Genomic DNA, 17,518 nt, shown 5'->3' with positions numbered 1-17,518 from the left:
TTGCAAGTGAATTTTCCCCAGAGCTTAGTGAATGTGGTAAAATCACACTTTGCAAAGAATACCCAGTCACGTGCAAGGAAAATAAATAACAGCATTTTTGCTTCCACGTGATTGAATGATGGAAGTCAGCAGAGCTTCGCCACATTCACTAACCACTGAGTAAAATTCCCTTGCAAAGTGCAATTTCCTTTGTTGAGTGAACAGGCTATTTGCCTTTAGTAAATCAACTTCATGGTTCTGTAGATGAAGATTTTGATTTCTGCACTGTTATAGAAGCTATTAATTTTTCCAGAAACGTTACTAAACGATTCTTAATATAATAAACATACAATACCAAACGATAAACATTAATATAATGTTTTCTTATGGCTTGGATGAATTTCTTGGCTATTACATGTATAGTAGATAGATTGTTTCCTTTTCAGTACAACAAATGCAAGCACATATTATTAGAGATTTTTTACCATGTTTAAAGTATAATTCATCAGTAGCAGGGCTCTGTCCTCTGAGCAATGGAGCCGCTGTGCCAGGTAGCAGGTGCAGGGGCAGCTTGAGGAGAGGTGTTACAGAGGCCGCAACTCTGTACGGACTGCTGGAGCACACGCTGGAACGCACGCTGTCCATGGACCAGAAGTGATGTGAATATGGAGTGGTGACGCGTTTCAGAACATGAGCAGAGCTCCTTCTTCAAGACCAATGTCCAGGCTTAGGGAGAGCCATTTAAATAGGTTTAAGAAGTGGGAAAAGGGGCGGTCAGTGGGAAGGAAGGTACACGCCTCCCAAAGACCAAGCTGGATGTAAATACGGATCAGACTGTTTGGTGTGAAACAATAGGAGACTGGGAAAGCAAGAAATAAAAAACAAAGAGAAATAAAAACAGAACTATGTTTGTAAGGACTGAGTGAGGGTGTATAGCATATTGAAGAATATTTAAAAAACGGGATTTGAACATTATCTAAGAAGATATATATAAACAATAATAAAAATAAAGTTAATAATGTAATTATAATTACAATTGCGAGATGGGTAAGAGGGAAAAGAAGGGGGGGGGGAATGAGTGTGCAGTCGGGTATCTGCTGTGGTGTGACAAATGATACACATAGGTAACCTGGACATATTAGAATATAAAAAATAAAATCTAAAAATTATAGTCAAGAGGTTACAACATAATCATAGCACATAAGTACAGTCTAAACAAAGGATAACTACATAAATGTGTGTGTAGCAGCAGGCAGAGATGAAACAATATGTGTGTATGTGCATAGATGCACACACGCACAAAAGCACGTATTTACATCCAGCTTGGTCTTTGGGAAGCGTATACCTTCCTTCCCACTGACCGCCCCTTTTCCCAACTCTTTACCCTATAACTGGCTCTCTCTAAGCCTGGACATCGGTCTTGAAGAAGGAGCTCTGCTCATGCTCTGAAACACGTCACCACTCCATGCTCATATCACTTCTGGTCCGTGGACAGCGTGTGTTCCAGCGTGTGCTCCAGCAGTCCGAACAGAGCTGCGGCCATCTTTAACACCTCTCCTCAAGCTCCCCCTGCAGCTGCTGGCTGGCACAGTGGCTCCATCGCTGAGAGGACAGAGCCCTGCTACTGATGGATTACATTAGAGCCTGTTTGTACTACTGCATTGTAAGTGTTTTTAACCGCTTTTATTAAAACTGTTCTGGAATACGGCACTTAGAGGCGTCTTCCTGTTTCACCTTCTTCTGCACAGAGTTTGTCTTCACTCTTCAGAAGTGCTGCTCAGTACTGGTTTCCCTACACACCATCCATCATCAGGTGCCATACTTCCACAGCATCGTCCACCGACACGCCCTACTACCTACTTTAAAGTATAATTCTAGCCAAATATATTTTTTCTGTTTTGGAGAGAGCAGGGAATGGTTAAAACCATGTTAGATTTAATTTTTCCTATCTGTGTGCCATTTACGAATTTTCACTTCGTGTTATAGAGACACAGCAGGAAGTGAGAACAAATCTCCTCAAAATAAGCTGAAATCCCCTCAGAAGCTGGTATCACCAGAACAGGGTCCTTGAAAGGTTTCTCCTAATTTTCTGTAGCTGTGACATTTTTAGAAGTTTGGGTTTTCTGTCACTTTCTGTTCTGGTGCCCATAGTCACCTGGAAATATAAAGAAGGTGAGTCACCACAGACCGTAATAAAATCAGGATAGAAGTCCTAACCATGCCCCAAACTAAATAGGAAATACAATTGGCTAGAGATAAACTTTAAAATCTCTAAAACTAAAACCAGACTCTGCATACTTTGTTCTTATATGCACTTGCTTTGTGGTTAAATATTGCTAGCAGTGTACTAAATAGCTACACTGATAATAAATATGAGGCCTAGACAGCATTTCCCATTCGAAGCAGCAAAGGTGGCCCAGTAACACAGGAAGACTGCCTTTGGTAAGTGCTTGGGTCACACAGTATCTTTTTTATTCTTATGTTTATTTCTTGGTTTGCAGCTCATTTTTACACCTGCTGCCACAGTTGCAGCTGTGCAATCTGACATTCCAGTGATTTCGTCATCAACATCTTCAACTTCTTGTCAGTCATCAGCTACTCAGGTGAGCTGCTAAGTCCATAGTCCGTCACTCTTTGAAGATTTTGCACATCTCATGGTAGTCCCTAAAGGCATAGTTCACCTTTACAGAAAACTGCCTATACAGGTAAAGGGTGTCTGTATAGAAAAACAAATTGTGAATCTTTGATCGAAGTTGAATAATGCCCTTGCTATAGTGTAGGCCTTTTACATACTGTACCTCATGAAGCCTGACTGCAAATCTAGCAGAGGTTGCATTTCCCCCCTCATTGCTCTTCCTCTGTGCTCAATTATTGCTAGGACATTCCCATTTGTTACTGTTCACCTCCACCATGACAGGAGTGAGCTCTTTCTCTGATTCAGACACATGCACACATGCTCTTTCTTCCCCCTGATGCAGTGGCTTTGAGCTCAGCATTTGAGAACTTGAGAGGATTGGGCCTAAGACTGTCAATATACAATACAATTTTCTTTCCTTCAACCATGGGGTGATAGAGAATTGCTTGAGATTCCCCATCAGCACAGCCAGTGTTGATTGGGGAAAACCTCCCACTGCGCCTCTTGTATTCTGACAGTGGAGGTTGCCCCTCTGTCAGAATACAATGCCACCAGCAGTGATCGTACGAAAAAATCCGACAGGTTTCAGCTTCAGTACAACCAGCCTGTCCATAGTTGGATCAAAATTCGTCTGGTTCCTGCTGAACTTAATATTATTATTATCATACAGGATTTATATAGCGCCAACAATTTGCTTGACGCTTTACAATATAACGGGAGACAATACAGCAACAATACAGTTTAATACAAGAGGGTTAGGAGGGCCCTGCTCCTTGGAGCTTACAATCTAAGAGAACTGGCTGAATTTCGATCCTTCTATGGCTGGCCTAAAAGTTGAATTTTGGCTTTTAATTGGGAAGCTGTAGTAGCAGTTGTTGTCAGCAGTGTTAGGACTCATATTTCTATGATGATAGGTTTCCTTAAAGCCAAATATCTACCATCTGGGTTGAGCCATTCTTCCTATTGTCACATATATACAAAGGTCTAAATTGGTGTCTGTGCATTTCTCTCCAATTTGCCTGGGACTGGCCTGCATTGGTAGTTGTAAATTAAACAGATTATTGTTTTCACAGAGTACTTGCTCTTCAGAAAACCTGATTTGCAAAGGTAATTGTGTGTTCCCCTTTTGAAAAGAAAAAAACTAATAATTAGAAACAATTTTATATTGCATACAGCTTATGGTTTCATTTTAATGCATTGCGTAATATTTACATATCCATTTACAGGCATAATAGCTTTCCACATTTGTCAACTGACTAGTTTCCAATAGACCTTCAGTTCTTTCAGTGTGAGCTTTGTCTTGTTGACTTTCCCAAAGAACAAAAAGGGTGAGAAGCTGTGTGTTGAATTATTCAGATGCAGGCATAAGCAAATAATCTAGTGTCACCGGCTTATTTTTAGTATCTCTGGTTTCAAGTTTTAAAACCTAATATGAAATGACACCCTTGTTTTGTAGTGATAAGTTGTAAAGGAGAAGTACGGCCAAAGCTTTTTTTGGCTATGCTTATCCTATGGATCACAGGAGTGCAGTTCGTTCTGCACTCCTGTGACCTGCTAAAGCCTGCTGTTGGCTGACATCACTCAGCCTTTCCAGGATCTGAAAAGATCCTAGCCATGTGGTGGGGATCCACCCAGAAGCCAAAACAGCATTTGACTCAGCCTCTCAGCATGCTGCTGAGAGCCTTAGCTAGTTGTTCCTGCCCCCTCCACAGACCAGTGCTCCAGTAAGCACTGGAGGGGCAGAGCAGTGAGCTGGTGACTCTCAGCCCACTGAAGACCAAGAGCCGAGAGATCAGTGGTCTTTGATAGCTCAGTATTCACTCTTAGCAGCAGCTGGTAACCAATGCTGCATCCACCTAGGTGAGTATCATTTTTTTTTTTTTTTACAGAACCCCATACTTCTAAGAGAATAGATCATCTCAATAGCGCAACCAGGGATAATGTATTATATTTGTCTTTTTTTCGTTACGAGAAATGTATAGAAGGGTTAGTGGTGGTCAACTGGAAAATTATGGAGGGCCTCAAGTGCAGGCCCCACACTTCTGTAGGGCAGCACAATAGCAGCACTGAAGAGAAGACATCAATGGTGCTAGTATCCGCAAAAACAAATGCCTAGATTGGTGTCAGTGATTGCAATAATAATCCCTAGTACTGGTACTCAGCAGCATTGGTCGGTATATTACTGAAAAATAACCCCTAGCATTGGTGTCAGTTACCAAAATATTAACTCCCAGCATTAGTGTCAATGACAGTACCCCCACCCCATGTATTTAGGGTCAATGGCAGCACTATTAACCTTCCATCCTTCCTGGTACATTGCTGCTCAGTGGAAATACTCCCCCATGGTTCTGCTCCATTTTTTAGACTGTATCGCAATGCATGCTGAAGGTAAAGTTGGAGTCATCATTAGTGCTATCGGCCACAAAAAAAATTTGCAGATTTGGTGTCAGTGGACACAATAAAATCCCACAACATTGGTGTCAGTGATCACTATATTAACCCCCAGCATTGGTGTCAGTGACCAGAAAAATAGCCCCCAGCATTGATGTCAGTGACCGCAGTAATATCCCCCAACATTGGTTTCAGTGACTGCAATAATGACCCCCAGCAATAGTGTCAGTGGCAGTATTATTCCCTCCATGATGGTAAACTATAGCAGTGCTATTTAACAAGCCCCAGTTTATTATTATTATTATGCAGGATTTATATAGCGCCAACAGTTTGCGCAGCGCTTTACAATATAAGGAAGACAGTACAATTACAATGCATTTCAGTACAGAAGGAATGTGAGGGCCCTGCTCGTGGAGCTTACAATTTAAAGGAAGGGGGAGGTGATACAAAAGGTGATAGATGTGGGGGATGATCTGGTGGAGATGATTCAAGTACAGTTCTTAGGTGGAGGTGGGGTAGGCTTCCCTGAAGAGGTGAGTTTTCAAAGATCGCCTAAAGGCAGACAGGGTGAGGGCTGAATGGACAAGCTCTGGTAGGGAGTTCCAGAGGATGGGAGAGGCTCTGGAGAAGTCCTGGAGGCGAGCGTGGGAGGAGGTGATGAGGGAGCTAGAAAGAAAGATATGGGAGGAGTGGAGTGGGCGATTTGGGCAGTGTCTGTGGATGAGGTTGGCGATGTAGCTAGGGGCAGTGTTGTGGATAGCTTTGTAAGCTGTGGTTAGTATTTAGAATTTTATATATTGGGTTAGTGGAAGCCAGTGAAGGGATTGGCAGAGAGGGGCAGCAGTCGCTGATCGGTTAGTAAGGTGTATGAGTCTAGCATCAGCATTCATAATAGACTGAATGGGCGATAGCCTGTGTAACGGTAGACCAGTGAGGAGGGAGTTGCACTAATCGAGGCGGGATATAACCAAGGCATGGATAAGTTGTTTTGTGGTGTCATTGGTCAGGAAGGGGCAGATTTTCGAAATGTTCCAGAGATTGTGGTGGCAGGATTTAGCCAGTGAGTGGATGTGGGGCCCAAAGGAGAGGTCAGAGTATAGGATTACGCCTAGCACCCTGGTATGAGGGGAAGGACCAATGGTAGTGCTGTTGATCTTAATGGTAAGGTCATGAGTGGGGGACCAGGGAGGAGGAAATATTACAAGCTCAGTTTTTGAAAGATTGAGTTTGAGGTAGTGATGTGACATCCATGCTGATATGTCGCTTAGTAGATTTGTGATACGTGAGGAGATTGAGGGAGTGAGCTGGGGAGTGGAGAGATAGATCTGGGTGTCATTAGCGTAGAGGTGGTATTGGAAGCCATGGGAGGTTATCAGTTGGTCCAGGGAGGAGGTATAGAGAGAGAAAAGGAGGTTCCCAAGAACAGAACCTTGGGGTACCCCAACACAAAGAGGAAGCGGAGAGGAGGAGGAGGAGTTGTATGTGACACTGAAAGTGCGCTGAGAAAGGTAAGAGGAGAACCAGGAGAGAGCAGTGTCACAGAGGCCGATGGAGTAGAGTTTACTGAGGAGGAGCGGGTGGTCAACTGTGTCAAAGGCAGCGGAAAGGTCGAGGAGTATGAGTATGGATTAATGGTCGTTGGTTTTAGCAGTTAGTAGGTCATTAGTGAGTTTTAGTAGGGCAGTTTCTGTGGAATGTTGTGGGTGGAAGCCAGACTGTTGGGGATCAAGAAGGTTGTTGTCGGTGAGGTAGCAGTTCATACGGTTGTGAACAAGGCACCCGAGAAGCTTGAAGGCAAACGGGAGCAGGGAGATGGGTCTTAAGTTATTCAAACAGGTGGGGTCCAGTGAGGGTTTTTTGAGGATATAACCAGTGCATGTTTGAGTGGGGAGGGAAACGTGCACATGGAGAGTGAGAGGTTGAAGATGTGGGTTAGAGAGTTTAGGATAGAGCAGGAAGGAGGCTGCAACAGTCGTGAGGGGACAGGATCCAGGGGACAGGTGGTGAAGTGGGCCTTGGAAAGGAGTTCGGTAACTTCCTTCGTGGTAATAGGGTCGAAGGAGGAGAGGTGGTGTTGGGCCTGGTAAGTTGGTTAGAGGAAGAAGCTTGACACTGGAGATCTCATCACGAATTGTGTCGATCTTCTTCTTGAAGTGACTGGCAATCTCCTGTGCGGTAAGTAGGTTGGTGAGTGGAGGTAGTGGGGGGTGGAGTGAGGAATTAAGGGTAGAGAAGAGTTGACAAGGGTTGGATGAGAGGGTCTTGATGAGAGTGTTATAGTAGGTTTGCTTAGCAGCATGGAGGCTGGAGTTGTATTTGGAGTTGATGGTCAGAGGCAGTGTTTTTTAAACCCAATCCACTGCATTGGTGGTCAGTGCAATGTTTTTTGACCACCCTCCTCCCCCTCTGCATTGGTGGTCAGTGGCAATGTTTTTTAATCCCTCGCCTCCTCATTGTTAGCAAGTGACGTTTAACCTGATCCAATTGCTTGCTCCTGTGCCACTCTTTCCACAACTCTTTCCACAACAAGGGCAGTACTATACTTGTTTGTATTGTACGCAAAAGATCACTCAGCTTGACAGTTCTTACTGCCTTTACTTCAGTACTGGGTGCTGAAATGCAGAGAGTGTTTCAGTGCCCATTACCCTTCTCCAGCTCTATATAGTCTCCAGGGGCCAAATGGGTGCCAGACAAAGCTCAGGACACTATGGGCTACACACAGAAAGCTGGTGTTGGCCTTTGAGTGGTTAGACCCTCTGTCATATTTTTCATTTCTGTCTGTGTTCCCACTGGGAAGGTTTACCCATTTATTTTTCTTAGTGATCATTATCACAGAAACATAAAATTAGGGAAAATCATAGTATTAGGTGAAGGGAATCGTCCATGTGGAACACTTATTCCTGTGATCTGACATAGAAAGTTTACTTCAGAGAGATTATTTTTTATTTCCTGTTGCTTTTTCAGGTTTAAAGTTAGATCTCCCCACCAAACACTTTAAAAATGAGCACTCTTTTTATTAAATTAGGTTCTGAATGATTGTTCTTTGGTGTGAAAAAGGTGTCTGACCATTTTCAGCCAGTAGCAAATGTATTGATGTTAGACAGAAATGTTGTGTCTGTACATGCATATTGCATATAGACATATCCAATAATGAGCCAAAGTCCGAGATTGAAGTTGTTAGTGTGGTAAACTGAATTAAATCTAATTTTCTATGGCTATTGACATTTGTTTTTCAGAAGTCTTTTATATAATTTGGCTTGCAAAATATATTTTAAGCTCTTTTCAATGCAAAGAATTAGGATACACCTAGCAATTATGTTAAATGTAGTGACTGAAGGCCTGACTGACTCTACAGACCCATGCCTACAACACCCTTTTAAATCCACTTACTGCCAGACTGTCAACTTCTCTACTATAGACTTACAAGAAACCTATTTTTACAAAATGTAAGTGTGCATATGATGGCAGGCTTTCCTGTTTACAGAGACATTGAAGTCAGCAGTTTTATATGCGCATATGTATTTCATGACATTTTTAGAAATATGTGTTTGTTAGGTAACCATACTGGACAGAACATTTTAAACTCAAAGGGATTGATTTACTTAAGGGAAATAAGCTATTTGCTTTGCAAGTGAAGCTGAAGGTTGCATAGGATGTTTCCCAAGAGCTTAGGGAATGTTGTGAAATCTCACTTTGGATAAAATACCCAATAAGGTGCAAGGAAAATAAAAAACAGTGTATTTGCTTGAACATGATTGGATGATGGAAGCCTGCAGAGCTGGCCTTGTTCACTAAGCTTTGAGGAAAATTCCCATGCAAAGTAAAATTTCACTTGCAAAGTGAACAGTCTGTTTGTCATTAGTAAAAAAAAACCCAATGTGTATGTAAACCCTAACCATGAGCGTTTTATTTTATTGCTCCTTTTTGGTCTGTTAAATACAGTATACCATTGGAAGCATGGTGTTGTATCTGTTTAATAATAACTAAAAACCTGGTGACCTTGTTTGAAATTCAGAGCCTCTGCACATAGCATGTGTTATCTCAGGGAGTTTATTTCGCCCTCCTAGCCTTTATCTTGAACTACAGAATGATTAGCCATTATTTTGTATAGATCTGAAAGTAGAAGTGGTTGAGTAGTTTAGCAAAAGACATGGGAAGGGCTGATACCATTCAGTCTACACAAAATGTGTTTTATCAGCCACAAAGCAACAAATATTTTTTGTTTTTTGCAGGGTCTTTGTAGGTATCAAACATGGGGAACTGTGCATGTATTACTGATATGTACTGATTTCTTTTACATATACTTTCAGTAAAATCTCGAAAAGTAATGCCATGATCTAAAATAAACGAATTCTCAAAAATTTTATGAAATCTTACAGGAAAGGTAAATGAAGTGAATTTTTTTAATGGAATCTTGAGGCATTGCTAAGTTAAAAAGAATGTTCTTTTGTGTCTGAAATTATTAAAATTTGGTAAGAAATCTAGCCAAGTATAACTAATGCTGGCATAAGACGTGAAGAGTTTAAATTACAGTGTTTTAAATAATTCCTGTTTGTCAGCTTCTATGATATAAAATAGGTTTCTCTTATGAAAAAGGTAGACATAATGGTATTTGATCAGTTGCTGCATTTAAGCAGCATTGGCCCTGCCTCCTACCATCTCCACAGCCTTAGGCCAGGGTCACAATATTGCTCTGCGCTTCCATTAGCAAGCATGGTGCCTCTAATGTACAAAAACATGTTTTTTGCTTGTTGGTGCACTGTGATGACATTCATTTTTAATGATACCGCAGTGCATCTTGCCAGTGGACATGCATTGCAATACATATACACCACAACACATGGTAAAGCTTTACTGAGCGTTGAAGTGCACTACATTACCAAAAATAGTACTTGCACCTTTTTAGTACATTTTCATTTGTTAGGCAGCCTCTTCAAACGAATGTGCTGCCTTATGGTAATGCATGTTAACGTGGACATAATGCACATTAACACGCGTGCGCTAATGCATGGCAGTAGTGTGAATGGATCCTAAATGTTGTGATATCACCTTAACTGATAAATAGAAAGGCTCAGTAGTAGAAGGGGCCAACATCAAAGTTGACTTTTACATGGAAAATTTCAGCTGCTTATACCTCTGAATCTACTTCTGACAATATTTTCACTGGAGGCTATCTCTGCTTATACGTTTTTCTGTCATTTGTCAAAGTTTGTGTCAATATTATTTTAGGATAGTTCTGTGTGAATGTTATCAACTAATTTTTAAAGTGAGCTTGTGCCCAGATCACGCACACTAAAGTGATCACATATTCTGGAAAAGTAAAAACCCTCATTTATCTCTGTATCTATATGCATTGTAAAGAAATTATTTTCAAGCTCAACACAGGTACTGTATTTTCCTATGAGAATAGAATCTTGACATCCTGCTAATCCTCTAATATAAACTACCAGCGGGTTTTTCTAAAATGTTGGAAATGGACTAAGTGCCAGTTCACAATGCGGTGCGGGATTCGCAGCGAATTCAGTGTGTTTCCCACACCGCATCATGCAAACCACTGTGGGTGTTAAAAACACCCCAATAGGGTTCATAGAACGCAGAGTTATTGGGTGAATCGGATGTGAACACCCATGCAATCTGTTTCCAGTCCGAAAAAAAATTTCTGTGTACTGCATTATTTTTTGGACTAGTTTTTCAATTGCCTGTACCCCGAGTTCCCCAATAAACACCCGCCCTTCGGGTTTCATGTGATCTGCCTCCATGTACTCTCTCTCTGCGCTCCTAGTTTGCCACTACTGGTGTCCTCCCTCTGCGCAGGCCCTGCACAGGGAGTGTGGCCTTTGTCTCCAGCAGGCAGCTGGTTGTGGGAACGTGGAATCGCGCTGTGCCCATGAAGTGCCCATGAAGTCAGGAGAAGGGGTAGCACTCGGCAAAAGTAAGGTGACCTGCATGTGGTGAATCCACCTGCAAGCACAACAGGGGGCCAACTGCTTGCTGCTCGGCTGGGAGGGGGGACAGGACATGGCCTTGGCAGCGGGCAATCCTCTGGTGGCGGAGGGGTTTGAGGAGGCCTGGGGGGTAGCGGCCAGACAAGAGTGGGGACTGTGCCTGTGACACTCTGCTATGACATTCTGGCTGAATTCCAATCTAGGGCCATGCCTGTCCTGAATTTGACCAATCTCGTAATTTCAGGATGGAACTCTGAAAGAAATATGCCAGCAACCTCCAATACTGGCTTTTTGACAACCTCAGAAATAAACGAATTAGGAGGAAACTTCCTTCTGATTATGATGTCACCAAGAATGGATGCAAACCCTGCAATAAAAAACACTGCAAACTGTGCAACCAAATTAATCCATCAAAAAGTGTCACACACTCAAAAGGGATCTTCAGTATCACCGGATCATACAGCTGCACCTCTAGTAATGTTGTGTACCTTATTCAGTGCAGAAAATGTAGCAAAGGATCTTCCGTTGGCAAAACAGGACAGAAGTTACTAACAAGGATGAATTTGCACAGACATACCATCAAGGAACATAAAGAAGATGACTTCTGCAGACCTGTGGGACACCATTTCGCACAACCGGACCAAACTATGGAAGACCTCAATATCTTAGTTCTTAAAAGAAATTTCAAAATTATCCAGCTTGAGGTGATTGTAGCCATATTAGTGCACTTGCGAGAGAAACAATTGAGTACTGTCCGTTATACTTTTTTATTTGCGCTAACATACAATTTTCAGGACAAGACTATTCAGGAAAGGAAAACTTTTGAACTAAGAATGATATTTCTATTTGATACAAGAGATAACGGACTTAATTTGGACATAAGATTCCTCACTCATTGTCCAACAGTTTTACGTCCCCCTCTGTGACTGTTGTCCCAACCCCCCCCCCGCCCTCACCACAGTCTTTGCTTTTGCTCTGTCTTATCTCTAGTCTAATCCTAGTTTTATAACTATTGTTGTGTACATTTGTTTGTCTGTATTATTTTCTGTTTTTTTTTTCCCCCCTCATTGTTTCTTTTAACATTTTGCTAAAACTTTGAAGTAACACTGCTTGAACCTTGAAGAAGGGGACATACCCCGAAAGCTTGTCCTGAAAATTGTATGTTGGTGCAAATAAAAAAAGGACCATAGACAGTACTCAGTTGTCTCTGTTGCAAGTGCACTAATAACGGCTAAAATCACATCAAGTAATTTGAGGTAAAAGTTGTTAACAAAGTTTTACCCTGTTTGAGATTGCAGAGTGTTGGATTCGCACTTTGACCCAATCAGGGTCAAACGGGGGAATGACCTTCTCTCTCATGTTTCTCACTGCGACAATCAATGCCGGTTATTAACTTCACTCCCACACGATGGGGCGATGGGGTCGAGACTGTGTCCTGACACTTTCCAGCATTTTTCAAACTTTTCCCTTGTCCCACCCACTTGTCTTTCATAAACAGGGCAATAAATTCCATCCCACAGTCATGTTACAACAAACAGCTCGTGTGGTATCATATGCGAAGTTAAAATGTAAAACATCTGCAAGAAGCCCTCATCCCTTTCTTTGCCTCTGAAGTCAGACTTATTGTTCCATAACCTGACATCCACACACACTTTGTTCATTTTTTAAATAATAAAACTAATTTTATAATAATTCATTTTTTTTTTTATAAAGGAAGTCTGGGGCCCCCTCTGGCAGGGGGACCCGGGTCAATTGCCCCTTATGTCCCCTTATAAATCCAGCACTGACCACCATTGTAAGGGGGCACACTGAGCAGCAAGCAGGGCCACACTGACCAACACTGGTCACCAACTTAGGGGAGTAAATACATTGATCACAATATAAAGAGGCACAGACACTGACCACCAATGCAAGGGGGCAGACATTGACCAACAATGTAAAGGGGGCACAGACACTGACCACCAATGTAAGGGGGCACAGACACTGACCACCAATGTAAGGGGGCACAGACACTGACCACCAATGTAAAGGGGGCACAGACACTGACCACCAATGTAAGCTGGCACAGACACTGACCACCAATGTAAGGGGGCACAGACACTGACCAACAATGTAAAGGGGGCACAGACACTGACCACCAATGTAAGGGGGCACAGATACTGACCACCAATGTAAGGGGGCACAGATACTGACCACCAATGTAAGGGGGCACAGGCACTGACTACCAATGCAAGGGGGCACAGACACTGACTACCAATGTAAGGGTGCACAGACACTGACTACCAATGTAAGGGGGCACAGACACTGACCACCAATGTAGGGGGCACACACATTGACCACTAATGTAAGAGGGCACAGACACTGACCACCAATGGAAGGGGGCACACACATTGACCACTAATGTAGGTGGTACAACACTAACCACTAATATAAGGGGGAACAGACACTGATCACTAATGTAACGCATACAGCCACTGACCACTAAAGTAAAGGCTATACAAGCACTGACCAACAGTGTAAGAGGTGCAACATTGACCACCAATGTAAAGGGGGTATAGACACTGACCATCAATGTAAGGAAGGGGGAGATACTGAGGGGGGAGAGCATGTGAGCTGTATTAGACTTTGTGCTGCTGCCTTTTATGTGCCAACATTTGTGTACATCGTCCCAGACTCTGGTTTCCTGTCCATGGTAAGTTCCAAGTTTTACTTTTTAGACTGGGATGCATAGATCTAAAGGGAGCTGTGATGGAAAAAAGGTTGTGAAACGCTGTTCTAAAGTCTTTGTTGAGATCTTTAAAGTGGTAGTAAACCGCTGGATGAAAAAAAAAATATGTGGGCGGTTTAAGCCATAAGTTCTGGTATGCACTGCATACTAGCGCATTATGACAGGCTTACCTTAAAATGAAGCCCTCCAGAGCGGTGTGCTATCACATTTAAATGAGTAGGTGCAGTCATGTCAGAATACTCTATTGCAGCGTTTACAGACAAAACACTTTTGATACATTAAGTGTATGTATATCCTAGCAATGCTCCTTTTTCTGTAAAGTGGTTGTAAACCCTCACATGTACCCAGTGAAGTGAGGGGCCTCAGAGATGAAATAAATCATCCTACATAAGTTGTACTTGTCTATCTGCAGTGTTCTCTACACCTGTTTAAAGACCAGAATTTTAAAGCTTGTCTGAGAGTTAAAAAAAAAAGTGGGCAGAGAGCTGAAATTACACTTTGTGTAGCTCAGTGAGGAGAACTCACCATGAGCTGATTGGAGAGAAGAGACACCCCTCCCCTTCATACAGCTCACAGGAACAGAGCTGAGGCTGTCAATCTGCAAAGGTACAGTACAGTGAGTGATTGTTGTCACTCTAGATAGAAAGTGTGGCAATGGCAGGATCGCCACTTGAAAATAAAGAGAAACAAAAGCCTGAAACAGAAAACAAATGCAGCTACCACATCTTAGGACTGGAAAGCTGCAGTATATTATATATTTCTTCTTGAGTTTACAAATGCTTTATTGTATAGCATTTTTAGTTTATATTGTTAGGTTGTATTCAGGCCATATAGGTCTTTGTATGCACTTGTCCTTGCTGGAAAAACATTGCATCACAAATATGCTGTGTTGATTTTCTATATATTCATAGAATATTAATGACACCTTTTGTTTAGGTACAGAATTTAACACTACGGAGTCCACCAATACTGGAAATATCGTGTCCACAAAGCAGTCCACCAAAAATCAGCAACCAAGACCAACCACTGGCTATGTGTCACAAGACTACTGTAACCAGTTCCAAAGCCGTACATGCTGATTCTAATGAGACAAGCCGTAAAGGTGAAAGCCCTGGTTCAGAGTCGCGCTGCACAGCGGTAACACGAACAGCAAGTTTGCATCAGCTGATAGCTCCAGGCATGTCTTCCTGTAAACTTCAACCTTCTAGAGCTGTTGTATAGTAGATACATGGGGGAAATTGCCTAATAGATATGCAAGAAATATATGTATTCTGAACATTCTAGACATGAAGAGAACAGACATTGGCCTTTATTGCCTGTAGCAACCTGATAGACAAAAAAGAGTGATGGCTCTTGTCTTACCTCAAGCTTTTGTTATTTAACAATGACATAAAGCCGCACAGGCATCTTTTGTCACTCCATAGGTTGTATTACATCCAACATAACAATCAACCATTTAAGGGATAGCATAACATTTTCAGTATAATCTGGCAGCAGCCTTGAGGAGCATTACATATAAAGTAGCTAGTCTCTGGCTTAAACATGCTCTGCAAATTTTTATTGTAAATCTTGGCTCTATTCAGAGCCCATGTTATTCTGGGCACAAAATAATTACTGTTTTGTACATGTTACACCCTCTTTGTCAGCTATTTTACTTGAATGTACTGATGTAATTAAACTGTAGTGGAGGTAGCCAGTATTTTCCGTATGGTGCAAGTATGCACAGCATAATTACATATTAGGACAGACTTATCCTAGGTGTGCTCCACTCCAGTGATGTAGGCCTGAGCTCTCTCCATCTACTCTGTTCCTGCAAGGGCCATGTTGTTTCCCTTTTCTTCCGAGTCCACCGTCTTCTTGCTTTGCCCATTGAGCAGAGACTGGTGGTGTAAATCCTACCTATGTGTGCTGGAGTTACCTTATTTTGGCACCTATCTCTGTTCCCGGCATCCCACAGATAATAGGACTTTACACTGTACTGTGCATGCACAACAATCAGATGCAGATTGAAAGCAATTGCTAGCAGGTAAGTAAAATAGCTTTTTGGCAGATGAGCTGTATAATCTAAAAGACCCAACTGGAACTGATCTCCTGTATTAAATAGAAATCTAAAAAAATGCAGCGCTGAAATTATAATTGTGGTAATGACCATCAAGTGCAAACAGAATGTTCATATGGATTGTTCATTCATAAAGCAAAAACTTAAAAGTCCTGTTGATAAAGTATTCCAATATTGCAGAGGTCAAAGTGGTGTAATATACTCCTGGCTACTCCGTGAGGTGATAGTACATCGCCTACCGCGCTTATATACATTTTACACATGGTTGGTTAAAAAAAAAACTCAGTGTAAATCCCTTTTTTTCTTTTCTCTTCTTTGGTGTTGTAATGAGATTGCAAAGCTCCTGATCATCCTGTGTCAGTGAGCAGTTGCTGCATAATATCAACAATGGATACTGCTTTAGAAGCTGCCAGGTGACATCACAGCTCGCTGAATTCAACCCCATTGTCAGACTCGCACAGCTACACAAGGGATCTGGAGCTGTGCCATGACATGAACACAACAAAGAAGGGTAGAAAAAAGAGTATTTGCATTGATATTTTTTACCAACAGTATACATATTGGGGAAGATTTACTAAAACTGGTGCACTCAGAATCTGGTGCAGCTATGCATGGTAGCCAAGCAGCTTCTAACTTCAGCTTGTTCAATTAAGCTTTGGCAATAAAACCTGAAATGTGATTGGTTTCTGTGCAGAGTTGCTCTCCAGTTTTAGTAACCCCCATTGTGGTAAAACAGTATACATGTAGGTGTTCAAGTTGTACATTGCATTTTTTCCCATTTAGTTTTTTTCCTTTCTTCCAAGGCTGCTGTGTTAAAATGTACATATTAGAAATTGTTCAAAAGCTAAAGCCCCGTACACACAGGCTGAATATCAGGCGGTATCGGCTGCTTCAAAAGGAACAGGACATTCGGACTAAGACATTTGTCAGACTTCTGTAGAAGGGGTATGACTGAAAAAGGTCTGCCAATCTGCTTTCAACCAGCGCTGTCAGCCAATAGCTGAGAGCACTGACCGGTGTGTCCTGGGTGGGGGGTAGTCCCCCTGTCAGAACACAATAGGGCAGGGGGGATATCGCTGTACTAACACAGCTTGTGTTAGTACAGTGATCTGTCAGGTTTTTTTTGTTCAGCCGGCTGTACTGAATGAAAAAAAAAAAAAAAACTTACAGTGTGTATGAGACTTTAAAGCTTAAGAACATCTGCCATGTATCCTTGACCAAACATAATTGTGTGAATTTGTCTTGTGTTGATGTGTCAGTTGTCTCATGTCTTCTTACTGGAAGTCCTTACACATGCTTTCGTCATGTTTGTGTTGGCAACAGAAGCAGTCAAATCAGCAGGTATAGAAACCAAGAGCTTTTTGCTCTTTAGCTAGTAGTAATATGAGATTAGACCTTAGGTGTGGCAGAAGTGTATCCTAAGAATGTTTTGTTTGAAATTAGGAATGCTTAGTATGAGAATAATTAAAACATGTTTTTTCCAAACATTAAAGCTTAGAAAACACAATAAAGTGGTGAAATAACGTTTTGGTTTTTAATTAAAATGCTGGGAAAGTAAGCTCGGGTTCACACCAGATCGGACTTTGATGTCAGTGCAAGTTCAGGTGCGACTTGGAAGACATCTGTGCACAGGTGTCTATGCAAGTCACACCTGAAATTGCAAAAGGTAGTGCAGGAGCTACTTTCAAAATTGGTGCGACTCCGACAGAGTTCCGTTGTGAAACTGTCTAATCGCATGAACACACTGGTGTGAACCAGGGCTAAGGCTTGTCTGTTATCTC

The 17,518-nt window shown here is 42.0% G+C and overlaps 1 protein-coding gene across 7 annotated transcripts in view; it reads left to right on the top strand.

The window, feature by feature from the left end:
- PHC3 (polyhomeotic homolog 3) overlaps positions 1 to 17,518 on the top strand; it is a 130,574-nt gene that overhangs the window by 53,471 nt on the left and 59,585 nt on the right. For all 7 annotated transcript variants that reach the window (XR_016312462.1, XM_089675480.1, XM_089675482.1 and 4 more), the window contains exons 6-7: positions 2,481 to 2,582; positions 14,615 to 14,855. Coding sequence is in view for 6 of the 7 variants with exons in the window: in XM_089675480.1 (XP_089531606.1) it covers positions 2,481 to 2,582; positions 14,615 to 14,855 (343 nt within the window). In the remaining variant the exon portion in view is untranslated. The remainder of the gene's footprint in view (positions 1 to 2,480; positions 2,583 to 14,614; positions 14,856 to 17,518) is intronic.

This window comes from Staurois parvus, unplaced genomic scaffold (genome assembly GCF_062004578.1).
Source record: "Staurois parvus isolate SC_StPar_1 unplaced genomic scaffold, SC_StPar_1.0 ptg000155l, whole genome shotgun sequence".
Lineage (NCBI taxonomy): Eukaryota > Metazoa > Chordata > Amphibia > Anura > Ranidae > Staurois > Staurois parvus.
Note: the sequence above shows the minus strand (reverse complement) of the source record. Positions and strands in the feature narration are given on the sequence as shown.